The 11,576-nt window shown below is 53.0% G+C and overlaps 1 protein-coding gene across 3 annotated transcripts; it reads left to right on the forward strand.

The window, feature by feature from the left end:
- Positions 1-494: 494 nt before the first annotated feature.
- ESS2 (ess-2 splicing factor homolog) lies at positions 495-10,168 on the forward strand. 3 transcript variants are annotated; one of them, XM_011355902.2, is made up of 10 exons: positions 495-663; positions 1,687-1,855; positions 1,948-2,049; positions 3,903-4,075; positions 4,181-4,298; positions 4,616-4,749; positions 5,592-5,694; positions 6,904-7,013; positions 9,003-9,118; positions 9,615-10,168. In XM_011355902.2, exons 1-10 carry the CDS (start codon positions 499-501, stop codon positions 9,892-9,894), a joined length of 1,470 nt encoding a protein of 489 aa, XP_011354204.2. In that variant the 5' UTR covers positions 495-498; the 3' UTR covers positions 9,895-10,168. The 3 variants fall into 3 exon arrangements, with proteins under 3 accessions (XP_011354204.2, XP_011354206.2, XP_023384034.1); XM_011355904.2 differs by having other exon boundaries at positions 3,906-4,075; XM_023528266.1 differs by lacking the exons at positions 4,616-4,749; positions 5,592-5,694.
- The last annotated feature ends 1,408 nt before the right edge of the window (positions 10,169-11,576 follow it).

The following is an 11,576-nucleotide window of genomic DNA, read 5'->3' on the forward strand; positions in this document are numbered from 1 at the left end:
GCATTAAGGGACCTGATAATTTTTAACCAGATATTTCTTTATTGAGCCATCATATTTTTCTTTCTTTTCCTTTTTCTTTTGTAAAATAACTATCAGAAAAGAAATGTCTTTTTCTGCATAAAGTTTGAATAAAAGCTTTGAGACGCGTATATAACCAAATTTTCTGGAGTGTGTTTTTTGTTAATAATATAGAAGCATACACAGTGATTATTTACGAGCAATTGGAATTCCAAGGCTTTCCAGTTCCTCAGTGCAGAAATTTTTCACAATTAGCCTTAATGACACGCCCCTTAGCCCTACCACCACAGCGCCCCCTGGTGCCCACGGCCCAGATACACATCATCAGCGAGGGGCGGGAAGAAAACTCCCATAAGGGAGAGGGCTTGTTGTGACGTCAGGGCGGAGCGCGGGCCCGCCTTCGAAGCGCGCAGCTCCCCCATTGGCCGACTGTTGGAAGCGCCTGCGCAGTTGGCGCAGTCCCGCCCCTATGACGCTGTGATGCGCTTCCCGAACGGTCCTGGGATAGCAATGGAGACTCCCGGTGCGTCGCCACGGGCCCTCTTGGTTCCCACCGCGTCGGGTCCCCGGAGGAAACGCACTACAGAGGAGGTCGGGGCTGCGATAGGCAAGCAAAGAGTCTTGGACGAGGAAGAGTACATCGAGGTAAGACCTTGGTGCGGACGCCAGCGACTTTTAGGTCCTTACCTCGCCTCGCGCTCCTCTTGGGTCCCTCCTCTCAGGCCGTGGCAGTCTCATCCCCTCGCAGAGGTGGAACGGCCCGAGTCTAACCTTAGGGTGTGGTCAGTCAAATAAGCATAATGCAGAAGTGGGTGTTCTAGGTGGGAGAGGCACTAGCAGTGTTGCCACGGCCGCTAGGGGCTGGTTTTGTTTATATGTGGTGAGGGATCAGGGAAACAAGCTTTTCTGTTAAAGCGTAAGAGTTTGGAAGGATGGCGGCAAAGAGAACTTTCTAGAGAGCGGTGATAGCAAGTGCAAAGTCTCGGGGACTTGGAAACAGGTTGCGATTGTGGCAGCATCATTCAGCGAGTGGGTCTCCGACGACCTTTGAAGTAGGTTTTAATCCTGCCGCAAACACACTGGAGGAGGAACTGGTACAGAGATTGGAGGAAGTCGGTTTGGTTTTGGACTGGTTATGTTTGGGAGGTCTCTGGGATATACAGGCAGGTGGTATTAGTGGACCTCTGGGTGCCCAGATGTGCATCTCGGGAGCAAAGTCTGGCTGGAAGTGCAGAGTTAGTAATCTCAGAGTTAGTAGTGGGAATGAATGGCTGGAGTCATCCAGGTAAAGAGTTCAAATTGGAAATAGGTGGTCATGAATGGCATGAAAGTGGCAACACCCACATTGGTCCAGCTGGTGTGGAGGTGGGGCTAGTAAAGAATGAAAATGACCAGTTAGTGAGGGGAGAGGGAAAGGCTTCGTGGAAATCAGACTGTTTAGTAATGTTAGATTTTGCAGCAAGGCCTTATAGGATGTTATCCTCCTTAGAAAATGCCCCTAAACTCTGGCAAAGTTCTCTTTGCCACCATCCTTCCAAACTCTTACGCCTGGAAGGATAGAGGTTGGGGGGTGGGGTTCAGCAATGGCCTTAGCATGTGTATTGGTGGACTGAAAGGCAGGATCCCCCAGATGGCAGCTCTGACTTTTGTCCCGATTTTTCCTATCAGGGCCTCCAGACAGTCATCCAGAGGGACTTCTTTCCTGATGTAGAGAAGCTGCAGGCACAGAAGGAGTACCTGGAGGCTGAGGAGAATGGAGACCTGGAACGGATGCGCCAGATTGCCATCAAGTTTGGCTCTGCCCTGGGCAAGATGTCCCAAGAGCCTCCACCGCCTTGTAAGAGGACTCCTGTGGGTGGCAAAGAGGGGAATGCCTTCTGAACTGTTGCCTCAGACTTGCTTTAATTTCTTTCCCCTCTCTAATCTCAGATGTCACTCCAGCCACGTTTGAAACCCCTGAGGTGCATACAGGCACTGGAATGGTGGGCAACAAGCCTCGGGGCCGGAGCCGAGGCCTGGAGGATGGCGATGGTGAGTGAGTATTCTCTCCATTACACTGTCAGGATTTCTAGGGAATCTCACCCCTGTGAGAGTGGTTCAGAGGCAGGTCACAGCTTGTACCTGAGGGGTCTCCTTGCCTGAATGGAAACCCATGGGGTCAAAGAGCACTGGTCTAGGACGCAGATGATCTGGGACTAGCTCCCAAACGTGGGGCAGGCCTTTGAGCCACTGGCCCTCCTCTGTGGTGTGGAAATCTTGCTTTATGGGCCTCGGAGAGCTCTTTTCCTTCTTGTCTCTTTAACATGCCTCAGGGCTCATGCACATTTCTTTCAAGTTGGCCATTTCCCTTGGATAGCTGCCCAGCTCCTCTCTTTCCAGGTCTCTCTTCAGATGCTACCCATTCAGGGAACCTTTTTCTGACCTCCCAGTATAAAATCACATCACCCCTGATGCTCTGTGCTTTCTTGGCTTTGTTTTCTTACTGAAAGACATGACACTTTAAAAGTCATTTCTGTTTGTTCATTGTCTCTCCCCTCCACAAGAGCAGATTATTTGTTTTTTTCCTGTCTGTATACTCTGCATCTAGAACTATACATGGTATGTTGTGGGCCTCACATAAATACGAGTAGAACAAATAAATAAGTTGTCTTTTCCAACACATTTACTAAGTCCTTTTACGAGGGTATCTTTCTAGGATAGAGCATTCTGAGTCCTGTTGACATAAGTATACTCCATGCTATGGGAATTGTCATAATCAGTGTTCTTGTTGGTAGTAGAATGTTAGTGCCCATGCAGACGGATGAGATGCTTTTCTGTAACTAGGTTCTGGTTTGTGATACGCTGTACTAACATAGATGCCCTCTGTGCTAACATGATGTTTTCTGCTTTAAAACTTAGCTCTTTCTGCCATTAACACAGTCCATTGTGTTGTGTCCTTGCAGAGTGATTCTCCATTGCAGTATTATTTTTGAATCACAGGCGATTTGCAGATTCTTTTTCTTTAAATATCTCTTACTTGTCAGTAAACACAGGATTCCTTTCAGTAACCTAATTGGTAGGCCCCATCGTTATTCACAGTGATGGACGAAACTGAAGCTCAGGAAGGCAGTAACCTCTGCAGGTGTCAGAGCTGGTCATGGCAGAATAGAGTTTGAGTCCTCATTTTCTGACCCCAAGTTTTGAACTTTTAGCCACTGTTCTTTGTGCATAGTCTAGCCCGTAGTAGCTGGTCAAGACTGTCACTAGAATAGAAAAAAAGGCTCTCTTCATGGCCCCACTAAAGTCTACACTGCTGAGCACAATGCAATGGCACGGCCTCTAGGTTGCCACTTTCAGTGGTGGTGGTGGGGCTGTTGGTGTTGTGGCCCAGTGCCTGTGGAGGCCCCATTTAGAGCATTAGATCTCATGAGGTCCCTGCCATTAGGCCCGCTAGCAGGTCACGGGGCTTAGGTGACAGCCACCCACCTATGCCCAGGTACAAGGATGGGAGAGCAGTTGGAGTAAGGAAATGCCAGGGATAGAGGGCAAGCCCTGGACTTTGGAGGTAGGTCCTACAAGGCTGGCACAGTTTTGGCAGGGGAGGATCCACTGTGATTACCCTCTCTTTCTCAAACACCTGGATGCTCCCCATCCAGTCTGAGTCAGATCACACACCTCACTTGGCATCTAGCAGATGAGAGCCCCTGAAGGCTCCCTGGGCATTTGGGGTGGTCGATTTTGCCCCTCAGCGAGGAGTTGTTTGGCAGTGTGGCTCTCACAGACCCAGGACCAGGGGCAAGGGGTCTAGTCCTCCTTCTAGGGCAGTGTGGTTCCCAGGACCACATGACCACAAAGTGGTGTTTATGCTATTTATGGTTCTGTGTCAACCTACCTGCACCCCTAAGCAGGAGAGGCTGGAGAGGAGGAGGAGAAGGAGCCCCTGCCCAGCCTGGATGTCTTTCTGAGCCGTTACACAAGCGAGGACAATGCTTCCTTCCAGGAGATCATGGAGGTGGCCAAGGAGAAGAACCGGGCACGTCATGCCTGGCTCTACCAAGCCGAGGAGGAGTTTGAAAAGGTGTTCCTGGGTGCAGGGGTGCCTTCTGTTGAGGTAGGGGGTCCCAGGGCCAGGGCACAGTGCCTAGCATCCTCTCTGACCCTCCCTTTTCCCTGTGTGATACAGAGGCAGAAAGATAATCTCACACTCCCACCGGCAGAGCACCAAGCTATTGAGAGCAGCCAGGCCGGCGTGGAGACCTGGAAATACAAGGCCAAGAACTCTCTCATGTACTATCCAGAGGGTAAGCGGTGGTGTGGGCAGTGAGCGGGGCTGTGTGTTTGGATCTGGCTTTCAGGGTGTGTGTCTGTGCTCCTTTGCATTCTGTCCTGGGAGGGATCCTGGTCTGTCTTGGGGTAGGCAGGTCTGTGTGCGAAGTCAGTGAGGGAATGAGGACCTCTCCAGCTTTATTCAGGTTCTGTGACATGGAGACTGAAGTAGGCTTCATGCTTCTGTTCAGCAGGGAGTGACTTGGCCTCTCCCTCAGGCCCTGTGCGTGAGGCAGAGGTGGGGCCTGCCCGCCCCTCTGATACCTGCTGCCATCTCTCCTTGGCCTGCCAGGCGTCCCTGATGAAGAGCAGCTGTTTAAGAAGCCCCGGCAGGTGGTGCATAAGAATACTCGCTTCCTGAGGGACCCCTTCAGCCAGGCCCTGAGCAGGTCCCAGCTGCAGCAGGCCGCTGCCCTCAATGCCCAGGTGGGTGGCGGGGGCCAGCAGGGGGCTGGCTGTGGGCAAAACAACCTCTTTCATCTTGGCTGCCCCTCTTAAAATTAACACTGTTCTTAGACTTGGCAGAGCTTGGCAGTGCAGGAGTATTTGGGGCTCCTGTGTGGCAGGGTCCCAAGTCTTTTTTCAACCCATGTGAGCTTCCTTTGGGGTGCTGTCTTGGTCGGATACATTCTATGGGTCCAGATCTGTGTTAGCTACCTTGGGAGGCAAGAGCATGAGAGAAAAGCAGCTGCCGGGAGCCAGACCAGCCTGGCCAGACCTACACTCCTGTACCAGGCAGGGCTAGGGGTAGATGGGGGTGTGAACAGGAGGTGGGCAGGCTAGGGTGGGGGACTTGGCATGGCAGACCAGCAGAGAGTTTCCAAGCCTAGGAGTTCCTTTGTAATGGTGGCTCTGATGGTCATAGGATTGAAGAGTGGGAGACAGGAGGTGGGGAGACTGCCCTGGAGGCGCTTACAGGGCCTGTGGGAAGCGATCAGCTCACAGGTGCCCATAATTAATGTAGCCCCATTCAGGGGCCTAAAGTCAGTTATCGCTGAAAGTAGCCTGTGTGGGGTGTTGCCGAGCCCCACCCTGCATGAGGGTGAGCAGGGAGAGCTTTCCTCTCTCGGATGACTGCTTTACAAGTCCTCAAGGTCTTTGCAGGGGCCAGGGTCCTCCCTCTTTTTCCTCAGGGGTTGCCAGCCCCAGAGCTCTGGCTTTGCTCTGAGAGGGGAAGTGTTTCCAGCATGTTCCTGTGCACCTGCTCATTCACCAGTGGTGAAGAGTGGTCTCGGGCCCACTGACACTAGCCTCTCTGATTGTTCCAGCACAAACAGGGCAAGGTGGGCCCTGACGGCAAGGAGCTGATCCCCCAGGAGTCCCCCCGAGTGGGTGGATTTGGATTTGTGGCCACCCCTTCTCCTGCCCCTGGTGAGAAATGCACCCACTATGGGATAGCCTGGGGGGAAGGGGGCTGCTTAGTTGGCACTGGCCACTCTTGGCACTCCCACAGGGTCTCGTGTGACTCAGGAACCCAGTGTCCCATCCACAATGTCAGGGCTGGACTCGTAGGCAGACCCACTCTGAGAATTGTGGGGCCTGGCCCGTTTAGCTGAGTGGTCTCCATCCCTCACTCTAAACTGGACAGGACAGACTGGGTTTGCCGGAACCACGGGTGTTGGGGCTTCACTGGACAGACTGGCATAGGGAGTGTGCTGAGGAATGCAGGGTGAGGCCCAGGACCCGATTTACAGTAAGGGCAGCAGAGTCTAGTGGGCTGCCTGGCAGGCATCTCCCTGTGTACATGATGTGCATGGAAGGCAAACTGCAGTCTGCTGGAAGCTGAGTGTACCTAGGGCCTCAAGGGGCTGTGCCTGGCCTGTGTGGGGTGGGCAGGACAGTCTTGAGGGGGAGCTGCAGGGTTGTGTGCTCCTCCCTCAGGTCACCCGCCTCCAGCCACTGGCTTGGGCTGGATGTCCTCTTAGTCCTGGGGTAACATTTCCTAGTTCTGGGTCTCATGTCAGCAGGTGCACCATGCTTACAAACCTAGCTCCAGAGAGGGGTCTCTGGGCCTCAGGCCTGCATCTCCTCACACAGGTGATACCTGAGCTTTGGGGATGGTCTTGCAGGCATATGCTGTCCGTCTGCCTTCCCACGCACTGGCCCCTGTGCTCCAAGGTACTGGTTGCCATTACAGTGTTAGGGCGTGTTCAGGCACCACAGATTGGCCCAGGGTCCTGGGAGATATGGGGAGCTCTGGAAGCCTCCGAGCGTCTCTTCCCTTGGGGCGGAGTGCCATCAGTGATCTCCAAGAGTCTCCCCTGGCCCAGTCCTTGGAAGGAGGCCTTGCTGACCCAGCCCGTTTCCCTAGGGAGACCCCCCCTACTTTAAGCTAAGCCTTATGGCTGTTGGGGCCTGGCCCTGCCTCGGGCCCACAGTGGCCTTGGTATTTTCTTCTCAGAGGGCAGATATGTCAGTGTTCCAGAGTCCTGGGGAAGGAGAGAGGGCCAGCTGCTGGCCTTGGTGTTTGTTAGCTGGAACATGCATGGTAGTGAAATGGCTGCAGCAGGAAGGAAGGCCCGAGCAGTGGCCCCACCTATGTCCCCTAGCCTGAGGTGGCTTTGGGCTCTCCATCTGCAGGTGTGAATGAATCCCCGCTGATGACCTGGGGGGAGGTTGAGAATACACCTTTAAGAGTCGAAGGATCGGAAACTCCCTACGTGGACAGGACACCGGGACCAGCCTTCAAGGTGAGTCATGGTGAGGGGACCATGGGCGGGACCCCAAGTGGACCCGTGGTCTTCTGAGCACATATAGCTCAGTATACAGAAGATGGCCCAGCTACCACGGTCAAAGCAAAGCTGACCAGCAGGCCAACCCACATGTCAGGCTGCACACCTGCTCAGGCATTGCTCTTCTGAATGGTGCCAGGGCAGTGAGAACAGATACAGGCAAACGAGTGGTTTTGTCAGGAAGGGATTGGCAGGATGGAGCCAAGACACCAAGGCAGGGAATGGTCATGGTCTCTGAGCCTGCAGGCCTGGAGGACAGGGCTGCTTAAAGATGAGGGGTGGTCTTAAGAGGCAGACCCAGAACTCCTACTGGGCTACAGGCTTGAGTGCTGAAAAGGGTCCCAGAGGCATTCTGTGGGATGTGGTTTGTGTCCTCAGAAAGGCTGTATGCTTGCCTCTTGTAGAAATCAGGCTGTATGAGGCCTCTTGTAGAAATCAGGGTGGCCCAGGATGGTGTAGGCAGGTGGGCAAGGGTATCGGGAAGTTCAGGCTCTCTAGGCTGCACACAGTTTGTTGAGAGCATTTAGTCTTGTTGGGGTTATAGGCCTCTGCCTGAACCAACTGTGGAGTGCCGGGACTCCCAGGGAGGCAGGGATTGGTGGTGGTGGTAAGACAAAGGGTGCAGGATTATATCACCTGCTCTGAAACCCCAAAGAATTGGGCATGGAGTCTGGGCTTAATGCAGAAGGCCTGTGTAGAGACCTGGGTCAGTGTCTTCTCGAACCAGTCCCTTAAATGCTGGCATTGATCAATTTGAAATGCAGCAGAAAAAGAGATATCACTCACTGTAGCAACAGGAATTTAGAGTAACTAAGAATAACTTAGCTTTTGTAAAGAAACCACCGACTTACATAAGAACACCACTAACTGGCCCCACCTAAAGGTGTGGGGTCTCCCCAGCATAGCACCGCTTAGCCTGCTTTGAATAGTTTGGAGAGGTAACCTGCACCCAGACAGAATGTACACAGAGGTTTCTGGTACCTTAGTTCTCAAATTTGTCTGAGATGCAAGGATAACCAAGAAAAACTTGAGAGAGGGATGACGGAGAAGAGCCTGTGCTGTCAGATACTAAAGTATACTAGTCAGAAGTATGCCAGTATTTCCAGAACCTCCAGGTCAATAAAAAAGAGGAGAAATTCTGAAAAAAACCTCAGTCTAAATCAGAATTTAGGGTGTGTTAGAGGTAGCAACTCAAATTGTGCTGAGTAGTAATTTGGAAATGAAGTAAAGTTCTCAATCTGTATAGCAGGATGTAGTTTAGAAAGTTGAAAAGTTAAACATAAAAACAGCATAAAGCAAGTAGAGGAAAATGACGGTCGATATTTAATCTGGTTTAATCTGATCTTAGAAAGGACTTTGTAAACATAACAGCAAAGGAAGAAATCACAAAAGGAAGTAATAGCTTATGCTACATGGAAATGACAAACTTAAATACAGCAGAAAACATCACACGTAAAACTACAAACAATTGAAAAGGAATTTGTATGGCATAGCTTAATAAAACCAACATAGGTAAAGTGTCTATGAGTAAAAAAGCAAAACAAACAAACAAAAAAACAAAGTAAGCACCTTGTTAGAAAAATAGGCCAAAGAAACATTTTGGGAAGTACTCAAAAGAAATACCGAAGGTCAATAAAGACAAAAATAGTTGGAGGGAAGCAGATTAAGACAAGACCCTCTTTTTTCCTAAAAGATTGTGAGATTCTTAACTCAGCAGTGCTGACTTTGAGAAGACCATGATGACAGGTGGATTGAGCTAGGCCCTTGGCAGATGGGCAGCTTAGGCAGGCCTAGCTGGTTAGAGACTTTTGGTGAGCTTTTAGGGGAGGCAGTTAGGGGTTTCAGGGGTCATGGGGGCCATGAGAAGAAGCAGGCTTCCCCCAGCAGCAAGGGAGTGCCTGGCTCAGTGATGGGCCGGTGCAGGCCGCTGACACTCCTACTTCATAGATCTTGGAGCCGGGCCGCAGGGAGCGGTTGGGGCTAAAGATGGCCAATGAAGCCGCTGCCAAGAACCGGGCAAAAAAGCAGGAGGCCTTGAGGAGAGTGACGGAGAACCTGGCCAGGTGAGAGGCACTTGACCCATGTGGAGGTCTCTTTCTGGTTCCGCTCAGCCCCACCCCTTGCAGTGTGGACACCTGATGTATAGGACAGATCCAGGGGTTCTGCAGTGGGTCCTATGGCAGCTGCTCTGGTCCAGAACGAGGCCCTGTGGGAACTGGGATGCGGGGGCCCCTCCATCTTTTCCTCAACCTCTTAGGCACATCCCTAAGAAGAATCTTTAGGCCTGTTGTCCCACTATGAGTTCCTGTCAGCCCTATGGAGATAGGTGTCCTCATTCCCTTTAGAGAGAATTGTGATCCACCCCAGCCCCACAGCCAAGGGCAACACCAGCACTTGACCTTGTTTGGCCACACTGATGTGTACCAGTCTACCGGTCTCCTCAGCCCAGAATTACCACGAGTCTCCCATGCATCTTCCTGTGCAGCTGTGTCAGGCTTGCTGCTGGTGGTTCCCCATCCATGCTAATCCTACCTCTCTTGCCTACTGCTTCCACCCCAGCCTCACCCCCAAAGGCCTGAGCCCGGCCATGTCCCCAGCCCTGCAGCGCCTTGTGAGCAGGACGGCCAGCAAGTACACAGACCGGGCCCTGCGGGCCAGCTACACACCATCTCCAGCACGCTCGACTCACCTCAAGACCCCAGCCGGAGGGCCCCAGACTCCAACGAGCACACCGGCTCCAGGCTCTGCCACACGCACCCCCCTCAGCCAGGACCCAGCCTCCATCACAGACAACTTGCTACAGCTCCCTGCCCGGCGCAAAGCCTCAGATTTCTTTTAGGGCTGGGCCTGGGCTGGGCCTGTGGGAGATCTGTGGAGCCTGCAGAGCAGCTATCCACCTAGCAGAGGATTCTGGCCTTCTGGGGACCCAGGCCCAGGCCAAAAGCAGTAACTGTTCCAGGAGCCACAGAATAAAGACGCCATGCCTTGGCCAGGCTGGCACAGGACCTGCCCCACAACCCTTGGGGTTCATCTCAAGGCCTTGCTAGTACTTTTTTCTATGGAACCCCTGCCCATTTCTATTTAACCGGCATTAAAGAACACCTAGCACAGTCTGCAGGCCACCTCTCCATCCTGCTGTTCATGTGGCCCCTACATGGCCTTTGTACCTACATCATGGTCTCAGGACTGTGGGCCTCCCAGGGAAGAAGTTGCTGTGTGGGGTGACCCTTGGAGGGCCAGGGTGTCTGGTCTTTTCTACCACCACCTACATAGCTTTCCGTGGCACCCCTGGGCGTGGAACCTGCTTTCTGACCTTAGCTCACATCATGTTGCCACCGCCCCCCCCCTCATAATTTAGTTTTTCTGAGGGAAAGAAAGAGCCCTTGGAAGTTGAGCCCTTTGGGTTTACCTGGGACTCTGGACCCAGGTCTATAACCTCCCCAGCCAGGCTTGGCTTGCATGGTTTGCCAGTGACAGGGCTGCATGGATCCTAAGTGGGTGTCAGGCCACACTCCTGCGTGTGAGATACCTTCCCAGTATCCTCACCAAGACTTCTAAGCACCTGGTTCCAGCTCAGGTGGGGCAGGGCTGTCTCCATCTTCTTGCCCTCCCACAGTGCTCCAGGCACTAACTGCCATAGGCTGCTGAGTCACCAGTCTCCTCGTTGTCACTCCCACCAGCAAGAGCCCCAAGTAACAGTAACTTGGGCCACAGAGTCAAAAACAATGGGGCCTGGCTCCATGCGGACCTGACAGTGCCATGTGTGCCACAGCACTTGCCGCTTGGTCTGAGGCTATTGCTGCCTGATCCCCAGGAAGCCTGAGGCCAGCTGCCTTACATGGAGGTGGGGAGTCCCAGGACCATGGCTTCTTGCCAGATGGGTCTCTTCTGGCCTCAAGTGGGGTCAAGTTGTGCCCTTGGGGGAGCTCACTGCTCCGGGAGGCAACCTGGAATTGCTCAGACTGGAGTCTTGCTTTGAGCACACCCTGTCCTGTGCTAGGCCATCTTCCTGGATGCTCCTGCATCAGTCTTGTACCCACCATGCATGCCAGTGTCCTCTGGAGGCTGGTGCAGGGCCTGCCGCCTGCCTGGGTACTGCTAGCCTGCGTTCCTTGACAGTTCTTGCAAGCTCCCGGGGCTGTGCCCTGGCTGTGCCTTGTGAACCACCAATGGGACTGGGGATGGGCTCAACAGGTAAGCTTGGACCAAGGGAAGGGAATTCCTGGGGTCAGGAAAATTTGGGTTTTGGTGCTTTTCTCTCTTAGAGAAGGGTGGCCTTGGGTCCAAGGGTACCTCCAGGAAGTGGGGAAATAGAGGCCTTGGTGTGAGTGAGGGGCAGAGAGGGAAACTGTCCAGGTAAGGCATCCTAAGGCCAGGTGCTGACCACCTCTTACACTTGGCTAGCCTGTGGGGAGTATGCCCTGGGTAGTGATGGGTGACAAAATAGTGAAGGCTACTGTGTGGGGCAATTAAGAAGCAGTGGAGAAGGTGCAGGTCAAAGGTCTCGGAGGGGGTGCTGGG

Source organism: Pteropus vampyrus, unplaced genomic scaffold, assembly GCF_000151845.1.
Source record: "Pteropus vampyrus isolate Shadow unplaced genomic scaffold, Pvam_2.0 Scaffold23, whole genome shotgun sequence".
Taxonomy (NCBI): domain Eukaryota; kingdom Metazoa; phylum Chordata; class Mammalia; order Chiroptera; family Pteropodidae; genus Pteropus; species Pteropus vampyrus.

Bases quoted from the DNA above. Each gene is read 5' to 3' on its own strand.
- ESS2 (XM_011355902.2), top strand. From the start codon at position 499: ATGCGCTTCCCGAACGGTCCTGGGATAGCAATGGAGACTCCCGGTGCG. The intron at 4,299-4,615 runs GTAAGCGGTGGT...TTGGCCTGCCAG, and splicing joins TCTCATGTACTATCCAGAGG to GCGTCCCTGATGAAGAGCAG. The intron at 9,119-9,614 runs GTGAGAGGCACT...CTTCCACCCCAG, and splicing joins GTGACGGAGAACCTGGCCAG to CCTCACCCCCAAAGGCCTGA.